The sequence below is a fragment of the Dasypus novemcinctus genome, chromosome 3 (assembly GCF_030445035.2).
Source record: "Dasypus novemcinctus isolate mDasNov1 chromosome 3, mDasNov1.1.hap2, whole genome shotgun sequence".
Classification (NCBI taxonomy): Eukaryota; Metazoa; Chordata; class Mammalia; order Cingulata; family Dasypodidae; genus Dasypus; species Dasypus novemcinctus.
In genome coordinates this window covers 171,854,409-171,880,681 of record NC_080675.1, presented here as the reverse complement: position 1 = coordinate 171,880,681, position 26,273 = coordinate 171,854,409, and the positions used below count along the sequence as shown (strand labels likewise).

The window sequence follows — 26,273 nt, the reverse complement described above, 5'->3', positions numbered from 1 at the left end:
GAGTGGCACCACACACACAGAGGTGACACAGCAAGATAATGCAACAAAAGAGACAGATTCCCAGTGCTGCTGACAGAAATGCAAGAAGACAAAGAAGAACACACAGCAAATGGACACAGAAAGCAGACAATGGGGTGGGGGTGGGGGGGGAATAAAGACTGGAGAGGAGAACCAGCAAGACGGCAGCAGAGTAAGGCGCTCCTAAAGTCAGCCCCTGCTGCAGGGCAGTTAGCAAACACCCAGAACTCTCTGGAGCTAGCTGAAGCACCTGTTTGGGGGCTCCAGGAGGCCAGAAGAGCATCCTGCCACATCCTTGAAGGAGTGGAAGGAGGAGACTGTCCATCTGCAGAGAAGACTTGTAAGGAGAGCGCTCCACGCCCCAGAGGCTGGTGCCCATCCTCCACTGGAGGTATAAGCTGCCTCGGGAGCTGTTCTGTGGCTGGAATTGAAAACTCCACTTCCCCAAAACAGGGGAGGAAGAGATGGTTGGGCACAATTTCAGCTACTGATGAGTAAATTCAGCGGGCTAAAGTGTAATCCTGAGAACAGCTAAAGTTTGAGCCTGTCCAGGTCAGAAAGAGGCCAGGAGCCGCCATCTTAACTCTGCTCCTGGCACGAGGGGAAGTGGGGCGGAATGAAAATCCTAGTGCTGGTGGGGACCAGTTTCTTCCCATATAGATCAGATTGCAGGTCTAGCCTGAGTCCCAGCCCCACCTCCAACAGGAAGGAAGCTGGGGGAAGCTGCTCCAGCCTCTCCGGGAAATTACCGGCCAAGCGGTAGAGGCTGGTGATTGTCCTACTTTGGCAGTGCAAGCCACCTCAGGAGCTAATCTGTGGCTGGAATTGGAAGCTCCATTTCCCAAAAAAGGGAGGAGGAGATGGATGGCCACTGATTTCAGCTACAAACTGGTGGATTCCGCTGGCTAGAGTATTACCCTGGAAACAGCTGGGGTGTGAATCTGTCCAAGTTAGAAAGAGGTCAGTGGCTGACACTTTAACTCCACCCCCAGCCTGAGGGGAAGTGCGGCTAACCGAAAATCACAGTGATGGTAGGAACCGGTATCTTTCATCCAGATTGGCCTGCAGCCCTAGCCTAGGCTTCAGCCACATCTCTGGTGGGGAGGAGGCTGGTGAGCCCTGCACCAGCCCACCCAGGTAACAGCAGGTACCTCTGGCTGGCACACCCTTAATAATCAGATGTTTCCTGGGACAACTGTGGTCATTTTGGACCCGCACTGCATAGATTGCTCCTGACACCTGCAGCTCCATCCCCGGCCCAGGCTGGGGAGAAAGGGGTGTAAAGCTTCTTCAGTCCCTCTGGGCAACTAGAGTCTAGGCCTGCATGAATTGGATTATTCCACACAGCCATGACTCTGTCCTTACCCTTGCAAAGGAAAAAGTTGGGAGAAGCTTCATCAGTCCCTGGGGCAATGAGGGTAGCTTGAGCCTCCACAGTTTATAGCACCAACTACATCCTTGGTTCCTACTGCACAACCAGCAAGGAAGAAATGGCAGGAAGCCCTAAACTAAAAAGAAATACTCTAGTAAGCCAGATGCCAAGACATCAACAGAAAATTACAATCCACACCAAGACACAGGAAAATATGGCCTCCAGATGACATAGAGGACTTGAGGCAACTAATCATAGATGTTCAAACAAACCTCCTTAATAAATTCAATGAGATGGCTAAAGAGATCAAGGATATTAAGAAGATACTGGATGAGCACAAAGAAGAATTTGAAGGCACACACAGAAAATTAGCAGATCTTAGGGGAATGAAAGGTGCAAGAAATGAAATTTTAAAAACATTGGAATCATATAATAGCAGGTTTGAGGAGGCAGAAGAAAGGATTGGTGACCTGGAAGAAATGGCCTCTGAAAGAGACCATACAAAAGAACAGATGAAGAATGGAAAAATTGAACAAGGTCTCAGGGAGCTAAATGACAGCAAAAGGCATGCAAACATACATGTCATGGGTGTCCCAGAAGGAGAGGAGGAGGAAAAAGTGGCAGAAGGAATATTTGAAGAAATAATGGTTGAAAATTCCCCAACTCTACAGAAGGACATAGATATCCATGTCCAAGAAGCACAATGTACTTCCATCTGAAAAAAACCTGAATAGACCAACTCCAAGACACATACTAATTAGAATGTCAAATGCCAGAGATAAAGAGAGAATTCTGAGAACAGAAAAAGAAAAGCAACGCATAACATATAAGGGATACCCAATAAGATTAAGTGCAGATTTCTCACCAGAAACTATGGAGGCAAGAAGACAGTGGTTGATATATTTAAGAAACTACAAAAGAAAAACTTCCAGCCAAGAATCTTATATCCAGCAAAACTGTCTTTCGAAAATGGGGGTGAGATTAGAATATTCACAAATAAATGAAACTGAGAGAATTTCTAAGCAAGAGGCCAGATTTTCAGGAACTACTAAAAGGTGTGCTAGAGCCTGAAAAAGGAAAGACAGGAGAGAAGGGTCTGGAAGAGAGTCTAGAAATGAAGATTATATCAATAAAAGTAACTAAAAGTGCCAAAAGAGTGGTGAAAATAAAATATGACAGATAAAACTCAAAATAGGAATAAACTTAACCAATGATGTAAAGCACTTGTATTCAGAAAACTGCACCTCAATGTTAAAAGAAATTTAAAAAGGCCTAAATAACTGGAAGAACATTCCATGCCAATGGATTGGAAGATTACATATCATTAAGATGTCAATTCTACTCAAATTGTCAAATTGATATACAGATTCAATGCAATCCTGATAATTCCACCAGCATTTTTTTTTAAAAATTGAAAACACGATTATCAAATTTATTTGGAAGGCTAAGGGGTCCGGAATAGCCAGAAACATCATAAATAGGAAAAGAGAACCCTCATCTCCAGACTTTAAATCATACTATCTAGCTATAGTGGTAAAAATAGCATGGTACTGGCATAAGGGCAGACACATAGACCAATGGAACCAAATTGATGGTTCAGAAACAGACTCTCTCTCTTTTTTTTAAGATTTATTTATTTATTTATCTCTCCCCTCCCCCCCCACTCCAGTTGTCTATTCTCTGTGTCTATTTGCTGCATCATCTTTGTCCGCTTCTGTTGTCAGCGGCACTGGGAATCTGTGTGTCTCTTTTTGTTGTGTCATATTGTTGTGTCAGCTCTCCGTGTGTGCAGCACCATTCTTAGGCAGGCTGCACTTTCTTTCGTGCTGGGCGGCTCTTCTTATGGGGCGCACTCCTCGTGTGTGGGGCTCCCCTACACGGGGGACACCCCTGAGTGGCACAGCACTCCTTGCACACATCAGTGCTGCGCATGGGCCAGCTCCACCTGGGTCAAGGAGGCCCGGGGTTTGAACTGTGGACCTCCCATGTGGTAGACGGATGCCCTAACCACTGGGCCAAGTCTGCTGCCGTGAAATAGACTCTCACATGTATGGTCAAGTGATTTTTGACTAGCCTATCAAACCCACACTGCTCAGGCAAAACAGTGCATTCAACAAATGGTGCTGAAAGAACTGGATATCCATAGCCAAAGGAAGGAAAGAGGACCCCTATCTCATACCTTATCCAAAAATCAACTCAAAATGGATCAAAAATATGAAAATAAAAGAACCATAAAACTTCTAGAAGAAACTGTAGGAAAATATCTTCAAGACCTGGTGATAGGTGGTGGATTCTTAAAGGAGATAAGAGGAGGACTGAGGTGGACTACTGATGTTTAATGTATGTAGAAGTTTTAATGAGCTTTACTGTAAAAGTGTGGAAATGTATAGAGTGCATGGTAACAAACAGTGATTAACAGCTATTTTATAAATGGGGATGTGGCTAAAAATGGTAGTCTAGGTATGTAAATGCCAATTGTCAGAATGCTAGAGAATATCACAGTAAACCAAGAGATGGATGAAAATTGTGGTTGATGGTACAGATGCAAGAGTGTCCTTTGTGAGCGAGAGCAAATGTACATCACTACTGCAGGGTGTTGGGAATGCACGAGAAAAATACAACTGGAGTGACCTATGGGCTGTGGTTAGCAGTAATAATATAATATTCTTCCATCTATGCAAAAGATGTACTGTGTTGATAATGGGGCAATATGGAAAATGTGAGTCAAATGTACACTATGGATATGGTAACAATCAGACAATATCATCTTATCTGTAACAAATGTTCCACCACAGTGTGGTATGTTGATAGAGAGGTGTTGTTTGGGAATTCTATAATAGTGCATGATTGCTTTATAAGTTTACAATTTCTGTCATAAAAAATATATTTAAAAAATAATAATAGGGTGGGTTGGGGGAGAGACACACCAAACATAAGGACTATAATTAGTAGTAAGATCTTGATGATATTCTTTCATAATTTGTAACAAACGTCTCACAACAATGCAAGGTGTGGGTGGAGGGTTGATGTATGGGACCCCTATATGATGTTATACATGCTTGCTTTATAAGTTCACCATTTTTACTATACACTTAATTGCTTATATATATTCCTATATAAATGATATAAAGATAATAATAGGGTGGGTTGGGGAAAATACTTTGGTTAGTAGTAATATTTTGACAATGCTTTTTTTTTTAAAGATTTATTTTATTTATTTCTCTCCCCTTCTCCCGCCCCCTCATTGTCTGCTCTCTGTGTCCATTCACTGTGTGTTCTTCTGTGTCTGCTTGCTTTCTTGGCGGCACCAGAAATCTCTGTCTCTTTTTTTGTTGTGTCATCTTGCTGCGTCGGCTCTCTGTGTTTGTGGCGCCACTCCTGGGCAGGCTGCACTTTTATCGCGCAGGGTGGCTCTCCTTGTGAAGTGTACTCCTTGTGTGTGGAGCTCCCCTACACAGGGGACACCCCTGCATGGCAGGGCACTCCTTGCGCATAGCAGTGCTGCGCATGGGCCAGCTCACCACACAGGCCAGGAGGCCCTGGGTTCGAACGCTGGACCTCCCATATGGTAGATGGACACTATCAGTTGAGCCTCGTCCGCTTCCCTGACAATACTCTTTAATCATTAGTTAAAAAGGTTTAACAACAATGCAAGGTATTAATGGTAGAGTAAGTTATGAGAGTCCCGTATGATGTTATATATGGTTTTTTTGTAAGTTCACGGCTATTACTATACATTCATTGTTTATGTATGTTTATGTATGAGTGATATATTTCAATAAATTAATTGAAAAAATAAAAGACAATGGAGGGGAACTGGTGTAGCTCAGTTACATAGAACATCCTGGGATTAATCCCCGATACCTCCTAAAAAAAAAGACAATGGAGAGCAATGGAAAAAATAAGGACTAGATGCACTAAAATGTCAAGGTGTCCGGGTAATAGATGGCTGTTTTCTTCCCTGAGGCATTTGCTGATTTGGGGCACAGCTGGGGATCAGACTTGGCTCACAAAGAGACTCTGGTGAGGAAAAGCAAAACCAAAAGCTTTCAGCAATTGCAGGAACTGTGCTGTGGACTGGAAACTAGAGGAGGCCAAAGCACAAAGCCCATTTTCCCTGTGGAACGTCTGCTGAGTTTGGGGGCAGTGCTGGGGCTTGAGGCAGGGCTGGGCTGCAAAGACAGGTTCTTAACAGTCTTGCAGCATTTAGAGGTGCAACAAACAAGGAACTGATCTCCCCCTAAGGATATTTAGAAAGTTTTGAACCTGTGTGCGTTTATAGAGGCTAAATTAAAAATCTCTGAAAAGCAGCACTTTAAGGGCCAAGAAAGAGAACAGGCCAGGCTTTCCCACTGAAACCCAAGAGGGCCACTGCTGAGGGCCAAGGGCAATCTAGAAGAGGACTGAGTTTTGCCAGAACTGTAAGCGCCCCAATCCACCTCGGTCCTTTATTATGCTGAGGGGACCACCTCCTCTGGAAACCCTCTCTGGGGAGGTGGATTGGAATAACATTATCTGAAGCCTCTATCCTTTCATACCCAATGTGTGGTGTAATATCAAAAACTACGAAACATGCAAAAATGGGTGAAAAAAAAATAACAGAAGCAGACCCACAGATGATCCAGATATTGGAATTGGCAGACAAGGATATTAACAACTATTAAATAAAGGAAAAGATGGACAAAAATAGATGCAACTATAAATAAGTTCAACAGTTGGAATCTATTTTAAAAGAACTGAAAGGGCATATAAAACTGGAAAGTGACATCTCCGAAATTATAAACACATTGGATGGGTTTATTAAAAATTGACACAACAAAAGGTAAAACCACAACTGTAGACACTAGACACATCAAGATAGGGCTAGTGAACTTGATTGGTTAATAGAAAGTATCAAAAATGAAGTACAGGGAGGAAAAAAAGATTGGAAAGAACAGAGCATGAGACGTGAGACTTCATTACATGAAAACTGAAGTTCCAGAAGGAGAGGAGAAATTAGTACCAGAATAAACAAACTGGAAACAATCCAAATGTCTATTTACAGAAGAACGAATAAAGTGTAGTACTGTCAGCCAATGGGATACTGTACATCAATGAAAAAGAACAAAGCCCTGGGACATTTCATCAGCATTGATGAATCTCAAGGACATGCTAAGTAAAGAAGCCAGACATGAGAGTTCAGACTGCATGGTTCCTCTTTATGAAATTCAAGAACAGGCAAAACTAAGCTATATATATTTATCAAAACTCATGGGAAGTGGACTTGGCTCCGCAGATAGAGCATCCACCTATCACATGAGAGGTCCAGGGTTCAAACCCCGGGCCTCCTGACCCGTGTGGAGCTGGCCCACGGGTGGTGCTGATGCGCGCAAGGAGTGCCCTGCCACGCAGGGGTGTCCCCCGCGTAGGGGAGCCCCACGCACAAGGAGTGCACCCTGTAAGGAGAGCCGCCGTGAGTGAAAAAAAGCACAGCCCACCCAGGAGTGGTGCCACACACACGGAGAGGTGACACAGCAAGATGACGCAACAAAAAGAGACGCAGATTCCCAGTGCCACTGACAAGAATAGAAGCGGACACAGAAGAACTCACAGTGAATGGACACATAAAAGAGACAACTGGGGTGGGGACGGGAGAGAAATACATAAAAATAAAATAAAATAAAATAAATCTTTAAAAAAAAAAAACCTCATGAAGCTGTACTCTTACGATTTGTAGATGTAGTGCAAATTATACCTGAATTAAATAATAATTTTTAAAAAACCATCAGAGAACGAGTTCTTGAAAACTAAGATTATGATTGCCAAAATGAAAAATTCAGTAGAAGGGTTGAAAGATAAACTGGAGGAAATCTCCCAGAACACAGGGCCAAACCACGAAGAGCTATAGATGACGATGAATTCAGTAAGTCTAACATCTTAGTTATCGACATATCAGTTAATAAGTAACCCTGGAAAAATGTTCTCGCTGGTGACCAAAGAAATGGGAGTTAAACAGTTAGATACTATTTTATATCTGATTAATCGGCCAAAAAAAAAAAAAGGCTTTAAGGAATATCCAACACTTTGTTAGCGACAGTGAAAACACGCACAATCCTTTGGAAAAAGCGGCAGACTACCACCTTTTGCCCAGATAACCTCACTGCTAGAAATTAACGTTATAGAAATGACTTAAAAAGAAGAAAAACGTGGAATTCGTGCAGATGTTCCCTGCAGTTTGGTTTAATTGGGCGGGAAAATTACAAATACCCTCGATGCCCGCGACAGGAGAATAAGAGAAAACGATGCGCCCTCCTACTCACTGGATGACAGGAGACGCTCAGCAGGCGCGGGAGCGCTCCCGACAGGCGCCGCGTCCCCGCAGGAGGCAGCACGCCCTCGCCTCAGGAGCGGTACCGCAGAGGCCGGACGCTCCCCAGCCCGCGCCGCGGAGGGGCCGCGCTGCCCTGCGGCGGGCACGGAGGGGACACGTCCCCACTCCTCCTTGAAAATGCGGTTCCGCTGTTAAGTGAGGTGGAGGAAAAAATAAGTCACGCGCCGGGCCTCGAGGGGTCACCGCGCCGCGGCCCCGACTGCGGCTGCGCAGTGCGGCGCGCGTGCGGACGCCCGGGGTCCCGGCGGCGGGGGGCGCGGGGCGGGCGCGGGGAGGCGGCGCGCGGCTGTCCCCGCCCCGCACGCCGGCTCGGCCCGGCGGCCGCAGGAGGCAGGCGGGCGCGGGGGAGCGCGCCGGCGGCCCAGGGTCCCCGCGGGAGCGCGGCTGCGGCGCGCGGGAGCCGGGGGGCGGCGGGTGCGCGGCCGCCCGCCTTCGCCTGCGTCGCTGCCGCCGCGCCGGCCGCCGCCGGGGATGTCAGTGGCGGCCGCTCGGCCGGCGGGGCCCGGAGCGGCGCGGAGGCCGCGGACGGTAACGCTGCGGGCGCGCGCGGGGGGAGGCCGCGGGGCGCGCGGGCGGCCGGGCGGGCTCGGAGGGGGGCCCGGGGCCCGGGCCAGGCGCTGTCTTTGCGGCCCCCGAGGCCCGCAGCGGCGGGGAGGGCGCGGGGCGGGCGCCGAGCCGGCGGCAGGTGCCCGCTGCTCTGTGATCCAACTCTTTATCCACAGCGCCACCCACTTTGGCCTCGACCCAGCCGCCAAGGGCTAAAAATACTGCCCGGAGGCTCCCGAGCGGCCTCAGATCGCGCTAAGTAGGGCACGTCGCTGCGACGCGGCTCGGTGGCCCCGGGGCCCGCGGAACCCCCTCGGGAGCGGCGCCCGCCCACGCCCGCACGGCCGCCCTGCAGCCTCCCCGCGCGGTGCAGGCAAGTGGGGGCCGCGGGCCGTGGCGCGGGCGCGGGGCCTGGGAAGCTGCCCCACTGCCCAACAGCCGTGCGCGGGTCCCCCCACCCTCCCCAGGGGACCTGCACCCTCGCTGCTGGCTGCCAGGGTCCTTCCCAGGGGTCTCCTGGGTGCTCCAGAAGCGGCAGCTGCAAGTCACCTGGTGCAGGAGGCAAACTAACAGGGAGAAGACATAGCTGACGCTAGAAACATGGGTATCCTGCCTTAGTCCCCTTTTTAAAAAGTTATTATTATTTTTCTTCCTTAATAGGAGAGAGGAGCTGTGTCAGATACTTTAAGTGCCAGCCTGAGCCCAGAGCGCAGAGAGAAAGGCTTTCCTGCCAATCTCTTGTGGCCTTACCCTTGAAATCAAATCAAATCCATGGCCATGTGTTCCTCTAAAAGGAGACGCTAAGAAGCATAGCCAGGCCAGCTTAATGGGAAGCTGCTGAGGAGTGGAAGGTCATGTGGTGACCCCGAGTTGGGGCATGGGACGTTGGTCAGTGAGGACAGTTGTGTGGCAGAACAGCTGTGCTTTCTGAGTCTCAGGCAGGACAGTCACCTCGAGGTAGCATCAGGATCCACGGCCAGAGTCGGTCGCTCGCTGTTTTTTGGAGGCAGGAGGGCGGGAAGACGGGTTTGGCACGCTAGGTCCAAAGAGGGTGTCCTTCCTGCCAGGTGTGTGCGGGCGCCAGGATGAAGCTGAAGAAGCAGGTGACGGTGTGCGGGGCCGCCATCTTCTGTGTGGCCGTCTTCTCGCTCTACCTCATGCTGGACCGAGTGCAGCGTGACCCCACCCGGCACCAGAGTGGGGGCAACTTTCCCCGGGTGAGTCATGCCTGGTCGCTCGTCTCTTCACATCTGGGCAGGAGGGTCACAGCAGCCCAGCACAGGAAGGCCCACTAGGTTTTCTAGAAACCCAAAGCTGAAAATGGGGACAGCAAAGAGGAACACGGCAGCACGTCCTGCTTCTCTGTTCTCTCACGCTCTTGGCAGACGTTGCTAATTGATCGCAGCGTCCTTTTTCACGAAGGCCCGGAACAGTCCTCAGTCCAGTGCTCCAGGCAGCGGAGCCCAGTTGTTCAGAACAGGCAGATGACACGACCCCTTCACCATCTCTGGTCTCTGTCCCCATGTTGAGACGGCCGTGGTGCTTCCAGCCAAGTGGGTGGCAGCCCTCGGTGGTGATGGGACACCCTCCCTGATCTGCCTGGACCCGTCAGCCCTGCAGGCTCACGGCTCTGACTCCTTTTGGGGAGGGGAAGCTCATAGTCAGGCTTTAGGTGGCAGATGCCAAGCAGAGGTCCTCCCCGTGGCACAAGGAGCGGTGGGTGATTGCTCTGGTTTGTCGGCAGAGCCAAATTTCTGTGCTGCAGAACCGCATCGAGCAGCTGGAGCAGCTGCTGGAGGAGAACCACGAGATCATCAGCCACATCAAGGACTCGGTGCTGGAGCTGACGGCCAACGTGGAGGGCCCGCCCGCGCCGCTGCCCTACTACACGGCCAACGGCTCCTGGGTGGTGCCGCCGGAGCCCCAGCCCAGCTTCTTCTCCATCTCCCCCCAGGACTGCCAGTTTGCTCTGGGGGGTCGGGGCCAGAAGCCAGAGCTGCAGGTAAGATGAGAGACGGCAGGGCACCACAGCAGCCACGGGCGGGCCCTGAGCCGCTCTCCTGCCCGGCAGATGCTCGCCGTGTCGGAGGAGCTGCCGTTCGACAATGTGGATGGCGGCGTGTGGAAGCAAGGCTTCGACATCTCCTACAGCCCGCACGACTGGGATGGCGAGGACCTGCAGGTGTTCGTGGTGCCCCACTCGCACAACGACCCAGGTGTGGGCCCCGCAGACCCCACGGCTGCAGTGTGCGGGGGAAGGGGGGGCGGCGGCCCAGGGAGGGACAGTGGGCGAAGGTGGTGACGTCCTCAGGGGCCCCCGTCTTGGCCCGCCAGGTTGGATCAAAACCTTTGACAAGTACTACACAGAGCAGACGCAGCACATCCTCAACAGCATGCTGTCCAAGCTGCAGGAAGACCCCCGGCGGCGCTTCCTCTGGGCCGAGGTCTCCTTCTTTGCCAAGTGGTGGGACAACATCAACGCCCAAAAGAGAGCAGCAGTCCGAAGGTCAGTGCCTCTTGGGGAGGCGTGGGGGGCTCTCAGGAGCTCCCGGAAAGGAGAAAAGGCGTGGGTCCTAGGACGGGATCTCACCCTAAGGTGTGGATGCCGAGGGGACAGGGAGAGGCAAGGGGATCCACGGTGGAAGTGAGGTGACACTCGAGGGGCCGAGGGCGAGAAGGCAAGGCTCCTTTGAGGGTCACTAGCATTAGGCGAAATCAAAGGCATGGGCCTCGCCCCTGCAGGTCCAGGGGAAGGGCCAGGGTCAGGCAGGGCCAGGGACAGCCTGGAGGTTGGCTGGAGGACGAGGGAGGGCCCGTGTTTGTCCTCTTAGTCCCGGGTTTGGGTGAACTGGTTCAGGGAGGCAAGTGCACACAGGCCCTGGCTCGTTCCGGTCCTGGGAGAGAGGGAGAGAGGCGCTTCTGGAGCATGACTGGGGGAGGGTCCCTGCCCCATGCTGAGGATGGGTCCTCAACTACAGGCTGGTGGGCAACGGGCAGCTGGAGATTGCGACGGGGGGCTGGGTCATGCCCGACGAGGCCAACTCTCACTACTTCGCGCTGATTGACCAGCTCATTGAGGGACACCAGTGGCTGGAGAAAAACCTGGGTAAGGGCAGGCTCGGGAACCGGAGAGGGTGCTGGGAGGCCCAGGGATTGGCAGGGGATGGTTCCTCTTCAGGCTCATGCCACCAGTGTGGCATGGGGTGATGGCACCCATATCCTGCCTGCCAAGGCAGGAGCCGGGGGCCTGCTTCCTGGGGGGCCGAGAGGCCAGGCCCCGAGTGGTCAGGCTGTCTGGCTCCCCTGGGCCCCCAGGTGCAGCGCCACGCTCTGGCTGGGCAGTGGACCCCTTTGGCTACAGCTCCACCATGCCTTACCTGCTGCGCCGTGCCAACCTGACCAGCATGCTGATCCAGAGGGTGCATTATGCCATCAAGAAGCACTTTGCTGCCACCCACAGCCTGGAATTCATGTGGAGGCAGACCTGGGGTAAGGCAAGGTAGGGCCGGGGGGCCACAAGAGCAGCTTCCTTGTCGGGGAAGGGCAGGGGGAGCAGAACCAAGACCCCTCCTGTCCTCTGCTGGCTGGCAGGCATCCTCCTCCATGTGAGGGTCACAGCAGGAGGACACGCAGTCCCCTGGCTTCTGCAGGGCCTGCTGTCTGCTTGCCTCCCCGTGCCCTGACCCCCAGCCTGCCCTTCCCCTGCAGCCTGGTCAGAGCTGCACCGGCGGCCAGGGCTGCCCCTAGCCCCAGCAGCTCGTTGCCCTCCCAGCGGCCCCAGGCCCAGCCTCACGGGCCGGCGCCTGGCAGCTGACCGCGTGGCGTATCTTCTGCAGACTCCGACTCCAGCACAGACATCTTCTGCCACATGATGCCCTTCTACAGCTACGACATCCCCCACACCTGTGGCCCGGATCCCAAGATCTGCTGCCAGTTTGATTTCAAACGCCTGCCGGGTGGGCGCATCAACTGCCCGTGGAAGGTGCCGCCGCGGGCCATCACGGAAGCCAACGTGGCCGAGAGGTAATTGCTGCTGCTGCGGGGCTGCCCATGGCCGTGCCCTTTCCGCTCCCCAGAGGGGTGGAGGCCGGACTCCAGGCTGGGCTGTCCTGCCCCGGGGGCTGGCAGACTCGGGCGCGGCGCTTCGGTGGTCTCAGGCCCAGTTACTGAGCTCAGGTCTGCACAGCTGCCGTGGTGGCACCTTCCTAAGTTCCCTGGAGAGCCGGGAGGCTCTACGGATCACCTTGCACAGGAGGCATTTATTTTCCCCAGATAAGTGTGTTTCCAAATGTCCTAACTACCCGAGCTGGTTGACTGACCGCGAGGTGAATAATTCTCCCATTAGGGATAGTTCCTCACAGACCTCAGGCCAGTCCGATCGCCTTCGGACTTGGCTCCAGCTCAGCAGTTCCCCATTCACCTGACGGCCTTACGTTCAAACAGTCCCGCCAAACAGTCTCCAGCCTGAGGAAGGAGAGACTCCCCAGGCACCCCTCAAGATGTCACCGTTCCCCAAGGCACCCCCTGGGAACACACTGATGAAGAGGGAGCCACACAGCGACGGGGCCAGGACGGGGCTGGCCTTGAGAGTACAACCCCCTGATCTGGTTTCCGTGTTGCAGCACTCGGATTTCCCGATTTCCACGAGGTCAGGGAGGCTAAACACATGACCAGGAAGGGGAAAGAAAGTGGTCTTTTGTTTCTAGAATCTCGAAACCTAAGTGCGGATTCCAGGCAACAGCCGGGGGGTTATTAAAGTGTGGGATTTCTTGAAGCCACCGCTGAGAGCTAGCATTGCCAGCCTGGGTGTCCAGAGAACGGGGAAATGAGAGAAAACTAGTTTTGCTTTGAAAGGATTTCTAGACTGATAAATTAGTGATAAGTGGTATTTGAGGAGTCCTCTCTCTCTCGAGATCCTTGAGAACAAAATAGAGAAGTCCAGGCCAGAACAGTGTGGTTCATAGGTTAGCAACTGGTTGAACTTTGATACCCGCACATGCCAGCAGATGGGTTGGGTTAAAGAGAGGAAGGGGCTTCTAAGGGCGTGCCACTGTTTTGCCACTGATTTTGCCAGTAATTTGAATGGAAGCACAAAAATGACGAAGTGCTTATGTACAATCCCTACTATGTGCTGGGCACTTTCCCAGTTGTTTCATAAATATTAACTGGCACAACTCATTTTAATCTTTATGATCTTACCGGGGTAGCTGCTAATATTCTCATTTCGCAGGAATAGAGAGGTTAAGTACCTTGCCCAAGGTCACGTACCTAATAAGCCCAGAGCCAGCACTGGCGCGGTCTGGCCCCTGAGTCCAGTCCCGTGCTAGGCTGTGTCGCTCACCTTTGGGCAGAATGAAGCTGGGCTGTCAGAATCAGGAGCCTGAAGGTCTCGACACGTTGGGATGTGGGTCACATCTAAGCAGATGAAATAACTAGGTATAGGCGTCAGTTTCCGCCCTTAGCTTCCGAAGACAGACTCGGAAGGTCCCGGGGTGAGGAGGAAAGAGCTTGCTGAGCCTCAGGGCTGGAGCCCTCGGGGGTGATGCTGTGGGGGCTGCTCCCAGGGGACTGCCGGGCCGGCCCGCGGGCTGCGCTCTGCCCTTGCTTTGCCCCTGTGGCAAAAAGCCCTCACTTTGCCCCTATAGCCAGCACTGGACCCCTCCAAGGGACACCGGCAAATGGGCTGTTCAGAGAACTTCCAGTGAGCAGACCCCAAAGTGGTAGAGGGGCCACATAGGTGGGGGGCTGGGATCATTGCGGTCCAAGAGGAGGTGTGACCATAACTGTCAAAGGATTATGGGGCTGGCCGATTGGTCCCCTGGGGTGACTGGGCAGAACTAGGCTCTGGGGAGTGAAGCTGAAACTCCCAGCTGCATGCGAGGAACCTCCCTGGTTGTCACTCCCTGGCCCAGCAGGCCCGGGGCCCCCCCACCGACCCTCGGGGGTGGCCCTGCTCGCGAGACTTGACCTCGGGCCCTTCCCCACAGGGCGGCCCTGCTCCTGGACCAGTACCGGAAGAAGGCCCGGCTCTTCCGCAGCAGCGTCCTCCTGGTGCCGCTTGGTGACGACTTCCGGTACGACAAGCCCCAGGAGTGGGACGCCCAGTTCTTCAACTACCAGCGGCTCTTCGACTTCCTGAACAGCAGGCCTGATCTCCACGTGCAGGTGGGCCGCCCAGGTCCCCACCCCCGCCCCCACCGCAGCACTGGCAGCGAGGAGTCCCAGGAGGCCTGGGCCTGATGGGAGTGGATTTTGGGGTCCCCCGCAGGCCCAGTTTGGCACCCTCTCTGACTATTTTGATGCGCTGTACAAGAGGACAGGGGTGGAGCCGGGGGCTCGGCCCCCGGGCTTCCCCGTGCTGAGCGGGGACTTCTTCTCCTACGCCGACCGCGACGACCACTACTGGACAGGCTACTACACCTCGCGGCCTTTCTACAAGAGCCTGGACCGTGTCCTGGAGGCCCATTTGCGGTGAGGCCTCTGCCCCTGCTCCCGGGCTCAGGGTGTGGGTTGAGCCTTTGGGGATTGCGGACGGCCCGGATGGGGTGGGCAGGGGACGGAAGGATCTGGAGGCGCCAGGGGGCGGGAGAGAGGAGGGATGGCGCCTGGCAGGCATGGGCGCTGCCCTGGGGGGTGGCATGGGCAGGCCGCTCACTGTCTCTCTGGGCCAGGGGGGCAGAGATCCTGTTCAGCCTGGCCACGGCCCACGCGCGCCGCTCTGGGATGGCGAGCCAGTACCCGCTGTCTAACTTTGCCCTCCTGACGGAAGCTCGGCGCACACTGGGGCTCTTCCAGCACCACGATGCCATCACCGGCACTGCTAAGGAGGCCGTCGTGGTGGACTACGGGGTCAGGTGGGGCCCTTCTCGCCCCGCAGCTCCCCGGCCCCTTGAGGGTGTGCAGGCCAGTGGGTCTCCCCGAGCCATCCTCTGAGGCGCCCTGTCTCTGTCTTGCGCCCCCCGCAGACTCCTACGGTCCCTGGTGAGCCTGAAGCAGGTCATCCTCAACGCGGCTCACTTTCTCGTGCTGGGAGACAAGGAGACCTACCACTTTGACCCCGAGGCGCCCTTCCTCCAGATGGTGAGCCCTGGTGGCCCTGGCCAAGCGCTCCTTCCCCGCCCCAGTGGCAGAGCTCTGAGCCCTGTGCAGCAGGCGAGGCCCAGGCTGGGCAGGGCTGGGGGAGGCGGCGCACTGCGTCAGGCTCAGCCCCCGCTGCTTCTGCCCATCCCCCCCGCTGAACTCCAGGACGACACCCGCCTAAATCACGACGCCCTGCCCCAGCGCACGGTCATCCAGCTGGAGGCCTCGCCCAGGTGAGCCAGGCCGGGGGAGGGGGGCGTGCAGAGGCAAGGGCTCCCCCTCCCTGTCCCCTGGCCACTGCACCCACCACTCCTGGCTTAGTCCCCCGTGTGCCTGCAGGCACGTGGTGCTCTTCAACCCGCTGGAGCAGGAGCGACTCAGCGTGGTGTCGCTGCTGGTCGACTCGCCCCGGGTGCGCGTCCTGTCCGAGGAGGGCCAGCCCCTGGCCGTGCAGCTCAGTGCACACTGGAGCTCGGCCACCGACATGGTCCCCGACGTCTTCCAGGTGAGGCGGGGGCTGCTCCTCCCATCCTCCTTCGCCCCTTCCCGGCCTGGGGTTGGGAGCCGTGGGGAGAGAGGGGCCCAGGGGACAGTCACCCTTGGAATCGAGTCCGCTGTAGAAGGGGCGGCGAAGGAGAGTGAGGCAGCGCTAACGTGGAACTGACAGTTACTGCCCCGTTATCCACCCAGCCAGTGCCTGTGGAGGCTTCATACGGGTTTCCTAGGGGAAGCGCGTGTAGCTCCGTGGTTTGAGTACCAGCTTGCCAGGTACAAGCCTGGGGTTCAGTCCCTGGTACCTCCTAAAAAAAAAAAAATCAAGCAACAAAAACGCTGCATTTCCCACTTGATCATTATCTCCATATCTTTGCATGTCATTTGAGGTTCTTAAGAGTCTGATGAAGAAAGTGGCCCTTTGCGGGGAAGGGCACAGAGGCCCCCGTGGGTGCAGGACATGCTCAGGCTCTCAGTAGACGTGCCCAGGACGAGGCTCGTGTCGGAAGCTGGCGCCGTGGCCCTGGCTTCCCGGCCCCTCCTGTGCCAGCAGGTGTCTGTGCCGCTCCGCCTCCCGGCCCTGGGCCTCGGGGTGCTGCAGCTGCAGCTGGGCCTGGACGGGCGCCGCACCCTGCCCTCCTCCGTGCGCGTCTATCTGCATGGCCGGCCGCTGGCCGTCAGCAGGCACGACGCGTTCCCCGTGCGCGTCATCGACTCCGGCACCAGCGACTTTGCTCTCAGCAACCGCTACATGCAGGTCGGCTTCTCAGGCCTTACCGGGCTCCTCAAGGTAAGGGGCCGGGGCCCAGGGCGCCGGGGCGGGGGGAGCGGCGGAGGGCGCTGGGACTGGGGGAGGGGCTGGGCGTGCGGCGCTGCCTCTGGGGCCTGCGAGTGCGGTGGATGGTCGCCGATCCCCCCAGCGCGGCCCGCTCGGATGATGGCGGCGGGAGGGTGGGCTTGGCCCTGGGGGATGTGAGTCACGCCCTCCCCCGGGGCAGGCCTGACGTGCTGGTGTGGGGCCAGGGGTCAGGGCTGTGTTCTTCGGCAGAGCATCCGAAGGGTGGACGAGGAGCGGGAGCAGCGGGTGGACATGGAGTTCCTCATCTATGGCACCCGCGCGTCCAAAGACAAGAGCGGGGCCTATCTCTTCCTGCCTGACGGCGAGGCCAAGGTGCCCGAGAGATCCTGCGCCCAAACCTGCAGGGCCAGGGGGGCTGGCACAGTGAGGGGGGCATGCGGGCGCTCGCCTTCCTCAGGGTGACCCCTGCCCCTGGGAGGTGCGCTGGGCTGGGGGCCGCTCCCTGGGGCACGGGGCCCACTCATCCCCAGGGCTGTTGGCCCGAGTGGGCCCGGGTTTGGGCCGGGGTTGTCCGAGCCAGGCTGCAGGGTTCACCTGCCACCCGCTCTTTCCCCAGCCATACGTCCCCAAGGAGCCCCCCGTGCTGCGCATCACTGAAGGCCCTTTCTTCTCAGAGGTGGTCGCCTTCTATGAGCACTTCCACCAGGTGGTCCGGCTCCACAACCTGCCAGGTGAGGCCTACCAGGTGGGGTGGCCTCTGGGAAGAAGGGGGGGGGGCGGATGGAGGGTGGGTGCCACAGGCTGAGCCTGTCCTTCTCTCTTGTCCTGGCAGCTTTTTTTTTTTTTTTTTTTAAGATTCATTTTTTATTTATTTTTCTCCCCTTTCCTCTTTCTTCTCCCGTTTGTCTGTTCTCTGTGTCCATTAGCTTTGTGTTCTTCTGTGTCCGCTTGTATTCTTGTCAGCGGCACTGGGAATCTGCGTCTCTTGTTGTGTCATCTTGCTGCATCAGCTTTGTGTGTGCAACGCCAGTCCTGGGCAGGCTGTACTTTTTTCGCACAGGGCGGCTCTCCTTATGGGGTGCACTCCCTGTGTGTAGGGCTCCCCTACGCGGGGGACACCCCTGCGTGGCACAGCACTCCTTGCGCGCATCAGCACTGTGCATGGGCCAGCTCCACATGGGTCAGGAGGCCCGGGGTTTGAACCCTGGACCTCGCATGTGGTAGGCGGACGCCCTATCAGTTGAGCCAAGTCCACTTCCCCCAGCAGCTTCTTATTCCCAGCACACACATCTCTGGAGATAGGGGTGATTAAGAGAAAAGGTCACCCCAAAATACCCGGGAATTGCCAGAGGAGTCAGGCAGAGCCGCTCCCTGGCCCCGATTTGCCTCGTCCTGGCCGCTGCCTAGAGCAGCCCCCTTAAACCTGCCGGTGCCCCCCCTTGATCCTGTGCCCAGGAGTGGAGGGGCTCTCCCTGGACCTGGCGTCCCTGGTGGACATCCGGGACTACGTCAACAAGGAGCTGGCCCTGCGCATCCACACGGACATCAGCAGCCAAGGCACCTTCTTCACGGACCTCAATGGCTTTCAGGTGGGAGTTCAGGCCGCCCCCTGGAGACCCCACCCAGCGGAACGTGGGCCAGTTTTGTTTTGTTTTGTTTTTGTCTCCATCGTAGGTGCTGGGGAGTGGTCTGCCAGAGGGGGAGAGAGGGGCCAGGCGCTGCTTCAGACGGGACCCCCTGGGGCGTCCCTTGACCTCCAGCTTTCCTCCCCCAGGTGCAGCCCCGGCAGTATCTCAAGAAGCTGCCCCTCCAGGCCAACTTCTACCCGATGCCGGTCATGGCCTACATCCAGGACGCACAGAGCCGCCTCACTCTGCACACAGCCCAGGCCCTGGGGGTCTCCAGTCTCGGTGATGGTGAGTGGGGGCCAGGAGCGCCGCTGAGGGTGTGGGGTGGGGAGCAGAGGTCCCCCCCGGGCCACGCCGGCCTCCCTCTCTTGCCAGGCTGTGTCACCTGCACACTTGGGAAAGGGGCGCGCTGCTAACGGCTCCCTCCAGTCGCACCCAGCATAGGAGAAAGGGGAGCAGCTGTCACCCTGCCCTGGTGGAGGCGGCTGGCCGGGTGGGGGTGCCCATTGATCCCTTCAAGAGACACGAGGGTGTTGAGCAGGATTCTCAGCTGAGGCAGGCAGCCCCCTTCTGGCCAGGAATGGCAGTAGGGATAGTTTAAAAAGTGTGTTCCACGTTGTAAGGAAATGTTCAGGAAAAGCACTACTGTTGACAGTGACTAAAAGAGAGAAGGGCGTTCTTAAGAATGGAAACAAGGGCTTGGACCTGGCAGCGGGGGACCCTGGAAAGCCCTGAGCGCCTCCCGCCCTCTCTCTATAAAACCGACAGGGGGCCTAGCGACCTCTGAGGCCGTGGCCTCCCGTGAAGGCTGAGCCGGAGGGCCTGGTGCCGTGGCCCCGCACGTGGACGGGCTGAGCTGCCGGCAGAGGGCGGCTCTGCTGCCCCACCTCCCGGCAGCGGTCCGTGGGTCTGTCTGCCTCACTGACCCGAACTAAAGCTCGGCACCCTCATGGGTGAGGTCTCGTCCCCCCTCTGGAAGCTGTGTGTGAAGAAGTGATTGCTCTGTGTTTGAGGGGTCCATGTTAGAGCTTGGAGATGCCGTTCCATAACAGCTCAGGGTGAAAAGACTGAGGAGGGGCTGGGGTGAGGAGGGGGAGGTGAGCTATCTCTGTGGGAGAAGTTGGTGTGGGTATACCTGGAGGGATCCTGGGGCAAAACAGGGTCTGTGTCCGCTTTCAGCGAACCCCTCGTCCCAAGGGCTTTTGTTGTTTTTTTTAAGGTTTATTTTTTATTTCTCTCCCCTTCCCCCACCCCCCCATTGTCTGCTCTTTGTGTCTATTCCCTGCATGTTCTTCTGTGTCCACCTGCATTCTTGTCAGTGGTCCCTAAATCTATGTCTCTTTTTGTGGCGTCATCTTGCTGTGTTAGCTCTCCATGTGTGCAGCGCCACTCCTGGGCAGGCTGCACTTTTTTTTTCGCACCGGGTGGCTCTCCTTACGGGGTGCACTCCTTGTGCATGGGGCTCCCCTATGCGGGGGACACCCCTGCGTGGCAGGGCACTCATTGCGTGCATCAGCACTGCACGTGAGCCAGCTCCACATGGGTCAGGAGGCCTGGGGTTTGAACCCCGGACCTCCTACATGATAGGCAGACATTCCATCAGTTGAGCCAAATCTGCTTCCTCCAAGCCTACTTTCTGTTTGGTAGTTTCCTTAACTTTTTTTTTTTTGTATAATTTTTTTTTAATGAAATATTTTATTAACATTGCATAAGAAAAATATTACACTTCATAGTAGAAAATGTTTCAATATAGACATTTACAATTTTCTGTGATAGTCTAGATCTCAGAAATTATTTCAAAATTTCCCTTTGGCTTTGTATCCAAAGTGCACACCCAGTGGCTTTGAGTTTCATCAGAGCTGTGCTGCCATCAGCTCAGTACATTTCAGAACATTTTCATTACACCAGAAGGAAAAATCCCATACCCTTTTATACCCCTCATTATGGACCCAGAGCACTGACACACTCCTAATACCTTCTTTACCATTGCTGTAAAAATATTAAAACATTACTCTTAGCTATTTTATATATATATTACATTAGTTGCATTTTCCCCATGTATCTCCATATTCTTAACACCTTTCCTTAACTTTTTATTTTGAAATATTCAAACTTACAGGAGGATTGCGAAAATAATACAAACTTCGTAGAGAGAAATCTAACATATTCCCCTCCCAGATACACAGATCCATCCATTTTCAGTTGGCCAAGTTTGCCATGTCGTTCTACCCACCTACCGTCCATCTAGCTGGTTAACTAGTTAGAGAGCTGTCATCAGGTTGGCAATCTTTTGAACATTTGAGAGTAGATTGTACATATCGTGCTCGTTGAACACATAGCATTTCCATGTATATTTTCTAAGAACAAGAATATTCACTTACGTGACCACTTTTAAGTACAGTTATCAAGCCAAGTGTATTTTAAAAAGGAGAGCAAAGGTGTTTGCCGGCCAGAGGACCCGGGGTTTGAGCCGGTGCTTGACGCCTGCTTGGGCCACCCTCCTTCCCTGCCCTGCCTCGCCAGATGCGGTGATGGGAGCTCTCCTGCTGTCCCCGCAGGGAAGCAAGCAGGAGAGCATGTATTTTACTTGCAACAAAACCTGTCCTACCTGCAAGAACTTGCCCCAGATGAGGGAATGCACAGCAGCGTGCTGTCTCCCCACGGCTGCCTGATGAAGTTTTGTGTTTATATTGTTTGGCCCCCCCCCCCCCCGTCTGGGGTGGCACCCTGTCTAGGGTGCCCTGGCCCGGCCCCACTCCTGGGTCACCTGGAGAACAGGGCATGGGGTCCGCGCTCGGCCAAGCCCCCTCCCGGCCTCAGGACCCTTGCCCCCCTCACCTGGGCGTTTCCCTCAGGGCCTGGGGGTGGGGGGCAGGCGGGGCCTCACGGGTTCCTTCCTTAGGCCAGCTGGATGTGATCTTGGACCGGCGGCTGATGCAGGACGACAACCGGGGCCTCGGCCAGGGGCTCAAGGACAACAAGAGAACCTGCAACCGTTTCCGCCTCCTGTTGGAACGGCGAACCGCGGGCAGTGACGTAAGCTCTGGTCCCAGCTCCCGGGGAGGCAGGTGGCGCCACTCCCCCGGGTGGCCCCGGGAGCAGGAGTTGTGTTGGGCCAAGGACAGCGAGAATAGGGCCCCGTTCCTGGGCCGTGGCAGGGGGTGAGCCTGACGTGCCGCTGGCCTGGCCAGCACCGCTGTCTCCCAGCACCTCCCCGCGGCCTGCTCTCCAAGGCCCGTTCCCACTTCCTTCTGTGCTGCCCTTTTTTTCACTCCTTCCTGCACTCCCAGCACTTTCCCACTCGCCCTCCTCTCCCCCACTCAGCTCATGGCTTTCTTTGCCCCCACCAGCCTGGCTTTTTTTCTCTGAACTGGCAGCCAAGTTTAGGGACTTGATCTTTCACCCAGGAGCAATAATCAAGAGGCGAGAGCCCGTGGCCCTGAGCACCAGGCTGGCGCTGAGGGCTCCTCGGGGCACGCTCCCTGGCCGAGGCCCGTCCTCCATAGCGAAGCGAGCACCTGCCTTCTGCCCGCCGTTCCCCCTGCCCTGCGAATCTCTCTCCATGATGAGAGATGTTACCGATGGAAACAAATAAACAAAAAAAGTAGAGACTAAATGGCCCCTTTGAAGTAGCCTCTCGAGTCGGGTAGGAAGGGAGAGGCTACGCTTGGGTTGGAAAACAGCACCTGGAAATACATGCGTCGGGAGAGCTCCTTCCAAAGGCGCCAGCCTGGATGTCCTTTCTCTTTTCTTTTTTTAAAAGCTTTTGTTTTGAAATAATTTCAAGCATGTGGAGAGTTACGAAACTAGTACAGAAACAACATTCAACTCCAGTGGGCCCCACAGGCCCCTCACCTGGGTACCCAGGTTTACTACCTTTTAGCATTTTGCCCCATCTGTGATACCATTCTATCAACTGATTTCTCCCTGGTTTCTGAATATCTGATGGTCGGCTGCATACATGCTTCTTGAATGCTTACCACTTGCACGTGTGTTTCCTGAGAACAGGGCACTCACACAGCCACCTTAAGTAGTTACTGAGTTCAGGAAATGTCACGCTGGTCATTTTTCAGTTGTCCCATGATGTACTTTTGGGTGTTACCCTTCTCCATCGTTGGACCTGGTGCAGGATCATGTATTGCATTTAATTATCACTGTCTCCTTAGTCTCTCTTTCCTGTCTGTCCCTCTACCTACCCTCTACACCCCCGGCCAGGCTGCACCCCCTCACCCATCGGGACCCATGTTGCAGGTGCAGGGTGGGCGGTCCACCAGCTACCCGTCCCTTCTCAGCCACCTGACCTCCCTGTACCTGAACGCGCCGGCGCTCGCCTTGCCCGTGGCCAGGAGGCAGCCCCCAGGCCCAGGCCTGCGCACCTTCCGTCCCCTGGCTGCCGCCCTGCCCTGCGACTTCCACCTGCTCAACCTGCGCACGCTCCAGGCTGAGGTGAGTGTCCCGCCCAGCTCCCCACCGCCGTGGCCAGATGCTTGCCTTCCTCACCCACACTGCTCCCGGGCCCAGCGCGGCCTTCTGGGAGAGCGGCACCGAAGCCCCCTCCCGTGCCCTCTGCTCTGGCCCAGGACCAGGACTTGCCCTCGGCAGAGAGCGCGCTCATCCTGCACCGCAAGGGTTTTGACTGCGGCCTGGAGGCCAAGAACGTGGGCTTCAACTGCTCCACAAGCCAAGGCAAGGTGAGCAGGGCGCAGGGGTGGGGGGCCCATGAGAGGCAGGCAGGGAGAGCCGGCGCTGGGAGCAGCTCAGGGAGACCAGGCTGAGGTGGGGTGGGTGGGAGAGGAGGGTGCCACTCTCGGGCTTCCCGAAGAGAGAGGAGAAGCGGTCGACATGGTTTCAAAGCTACCAAGCCTGGCAACGGCTAGTTCCAGGTGAGGCGTGTCGCTTAAGGACATCTGTTAGCAGAGTGGAAAACACCAGAAATCTAAAAGACAAACAGAACCCCCCTTGCTGCTAATCCTCTAGCCGTTCCCCTCTGTATCCAGGTAGTACCCCTGTCTGTCAGCTCTCCAGCTGTCGTCACTGAGGACCAATGCCTACACGTGCTAAGTCCTTTGCTGGGCTCCAGGGATCCAGAAGGGAGCCAGGACGTGGTTCCCAACCTGGGCCCACAGACAGGGTTTTGGGGCGCAGGGAACCCGAGGTTGTATGCAGACTTGTGCATGTAGGCATGTTGCCAGTGAGCGGGGCCATAGCTTCTGTCAGCTTCTGAGCGAGGTGACGAACCACGGAGAAGAGCTGCCCTGCCTAGTGCCGGCCCCCACACAGCCCTGCACCTTCTCTCTACCCTGCAGGTGGCCCTGGGGAGCTTTTTCCATGGCCTGGACGTGGGTTTCCTACAGCCAACCTCCCTGACGTTGCTCTACCCTCTGGCCTCGCCCTCCAACAGCACCGACGTCTACGTGGAGCCCATGGAGATCGCCACCTTCCGCCTCCGCCTGGGCTAGGGTTCCTTGTGGCCCGCGGAGAAAGTTCTTCCAGAGACTGCCTCTTACTAGGAGATTGGGTTGGACGAGCCCCACCGGGATCCTGTCCTGATCTGCCTTTCAGAACTGTGACAGACTGGGCTCGCCCTCCTTTTCTGTTCATTGCTGCTTCTGAGTTTGGGAGCAGCCCGCAGGCCCGGTGTGGGCTAGACAGGGCAGAGGCCGCTGAGAGCAAGGGGAGAAGGCCCGTGTCAGAGCGGGCGGTGCTGGCTCACTTTGGGGCTAGGCATGGGGCTCCACAACCTTCCTTTTCCCAACGTGGGATGTAGGAGAAGCAGGAACAGAAGAGGTAGTAGGAGGAGATGGTTGACATCCCGGCATCAGGGTCCCCATAAGCGGGAGCTGCCTCTATGGGGAGTCCTGTAGGCCTGCAGAGACCATGTGTCCCAGTGTGACAAACAAGATCAGAGGGACTCTGGGAGCAAGGGCCTGGGCACCCCGAGTCAGCAGTAGGGGGAGGACAAGGAATCTGTCCTAAGAGTCCAAAGGCCCAGCCATTTTCCGTGCCGGCTCCACTCTCTGCCACCTGTGAGCACCTGTGAGGACTCTAAGGACTCGAGACCGCCATGGCCGAAGTCCTCGGACACTTCAGGCCATCAGTGCCCACTCAGCAGGGGCGCTTGGTCTGTGACTTGCGGGCTGGTCATGGCAGGGGATCTGGAGCCATCCTCTACCCTCCCTGACCCCCTCTTGGTTTCCTGGGCCCTGTCCCTAAGAGTTCCTCCCTAGGATGGGGGGTTGGTCTGGAAAACTTCCTCTCCTTGGAAAGGAAGTGAAGCCTCCAAGACCCCACGTGCTTGGGCACCCCAAGAAGGCTTTCAGCACCGTCCCTAGCAGTCAGGCCTTGGAGCGCCACCTTTGAGGCACCTGCTACAGCAGCATCTGCTCCTGGTGCAAGGAGCTAGGGCTATGTGGAGTGGGCAGCCTTCATTTCAGCTTCAATTAACTGGAGAAAAAGAACATTCCATTCTTTATTAAAATTCTTTGTAAGTTAAGACTAGAGAGAAAAATCCTAATTTAGATTAAGGTCTCCATCAGAAACCAACAGCTAATGGCAGTCTGAAGAATCAAAGTCAAAGGCATTCTCAGTTAAGTCAGAAAACAGCCAACGTGTCCTATTGTTTAGCCTCGTCCTGACGGCTCACCGCGCTAGGCAGGGAAGGGAGATGAGGTAGAGTCGCAGTCGTCGTCACTGACTGACCTGCCCGCCTGAGAAGCCTGAGAGAGGCAACCCGAGACCTGAGAACCGCTTTCTGTAAGTCGACGGCTTTCTGTAAGTCGACGCGAATGAAGTACGTATCATGTTTCTGGAAACATTTTGGTTTTCACCCCAATCTGCCCGTAAATTCAATGTAATCCCACTGAGTTTGGATACGCTTTGGAACTCAGCAAGTTCCAGAGTTTATTTGGAAGAGTAAATATTTGAGAATACTAAGAAAATTTTGAATGTTCATACTGAGTTTGGGGCAGGGGTGAAGTGGGTAATGAGATTTCAAGGACGGGCCATAAACCACCACAGATTAAATCTGTGGTACTGGAGCAGGATCAGATGAACAGACGGAACACAACGGGGTCCAGAAACAGACCCAGGCATGTGAGGACTTAGTATATGATGAAACCAGAGTTTCAAGTGGGGAATAATGGATTATTTAATAAATAGTATTTTGAGAAATTGGCTATCAAAGTAATAGTTTAATCCCTACCTCCCAGTTTACACACACAAAAATTACAGGTGGGAAGAAAAAACTATAAAATTACTGAAGAAAATATAGGGTATCTTTTTACCTCTGGGGTGGGGAGGTTTTTTCCTAAACAACACAAAACATGAAAAGCAACATTTTACCACAAATATTGGAAGTTTCTATATGATGAAAAACTTCAAGGTTAAAATACAAAGGACAAATTTGGAGAAAATTATCTGTAGCACATTAAGAGTCAGTGATTGCAGTTACCTTATGAGAAACGCTTGCTTTGGGGTCCTTAGAGAAAATCCCGGGGGCCTGCCAGGAGTGACCTAAGGACTCCAGGCGGCACAGCTGAGTCCTTCCGGGTCATCTGGGGTCAGGCCATGGTGCAGGGAATCCTACCACCTGGGGGCCTTGGAGGGGCTCTCGGTTAAAATGGTCTTTGTGGGTTGAGATGGTATACAGGACTGTGCAGAATTCTATTGCTTGGATTTGGGTACTACTATTGTGAGCTTGGCATGATAGTAAACGCTTAAAGCCTGTTTCCTAACTGTAAAATGGGAATAATGGTATCTATATCACAGTAGAAGAAATGAGGTTATCAGTGTGAAATGCTTAGCAGAGTGCCTGGGACATATAAGAGCTCAATAAATATGAACTGTTACACATAATTGCAGGCGTTATTTGCTAGCATAATAAAATTTGGAGTTAAGTGATAGAGGAGAATCTGTGACCTCCCCTAGGAAATGAGCAGAATAAAGGATGTTACCTTTGAATACCTTAAA

General features: G+C 54.8%; 1 protein-coding gene across 5 annotated transcripts; it reads left to right on the top strand.

The window, feature by feature from the left end:
• The first annotated feature begins 7,697 nt into the window (after positions 1-7,697).
• On the top strand, positions 7,698-26,273 carry MAN2A2 (mannosidase alpha class 2A member 2). Of its 5 annotated transcripts, none has more exons than XM_058294714.2 (24): positions 7,698-7,900; positions 8,483-8,679; positions 9,374-9,523; positions 10,051-10,308; positions 10,378-10,522; positions 10,641-10,812; positions 11,285-11,412; positions 11,622-11,795; positions 12,143-12,329; positions 14,294-14,471; positions 14,575-14,777; positions 14,978-15,160; positions 15,272-15,386; positions 15,552-15,619; positions 15,726-15,891; positions 16,432-16,668; positions 16,927-17,049; positions 17,294-17,408; positions 18,133-18,266; positions 18,452-18,593; positions 21,208-21,341; positions 22,557-22,751; positions 22,886-22,996; positions 23,612-26,273. In XM_058294714.2, the coding sequence occupies exons 3-24, from the start codon at positions 9,392-9,394 to the stop codon at positions 23,762-23,764; spliced, it is 3,453 nt and encodes a 1,150-aa protein (XP_058150697.1). In that variant the 5' UTR covers positions 7,698-7,900; positions 8,483-8,679; positions 9,374-9,391; the 3' UTR covers positions 23,765-26,273. The 5 variants fall into 5 exon arrangements, with proteins under 5 accessions (XP_058150697.1, XP_058150698.1, XP_058150699.1 ...); XM_058294715.1 differs by lacking the exon at positions 7,698-7,900 and adding an exon at positions 8,170-8,288; XM_058294716.1 differs by lacking the exon at positions 7,698-7,900 and adding an exon at positions 8,173-8,288 and having other exon boundaries at positions 10,072-10,308.

Coding starts and splice junctions, on each gene's coding strand:
- MAN2A2 (XM_071214375.1), top strand. CDS start 9,392: ATGAAGCTGAAGAAGCAGGTGACGGTGTGCGGGGCCGCCATCTTCTGT. Junction 11,796..12,142: donor CATGTGGAGGCAGACCTGGG/GTAAGGCAAGGT, acceptor TATCTTCTGCAG/ACTCCGACTCCAGCACAGAC. Junction 17,050..17,293: donor TGCCTGACGGCGAGGCCAAG/GTGCCCGAGAGA, acceptor CTCTTTCCCCAG/CCATACGTCCCCAAGGAGCC.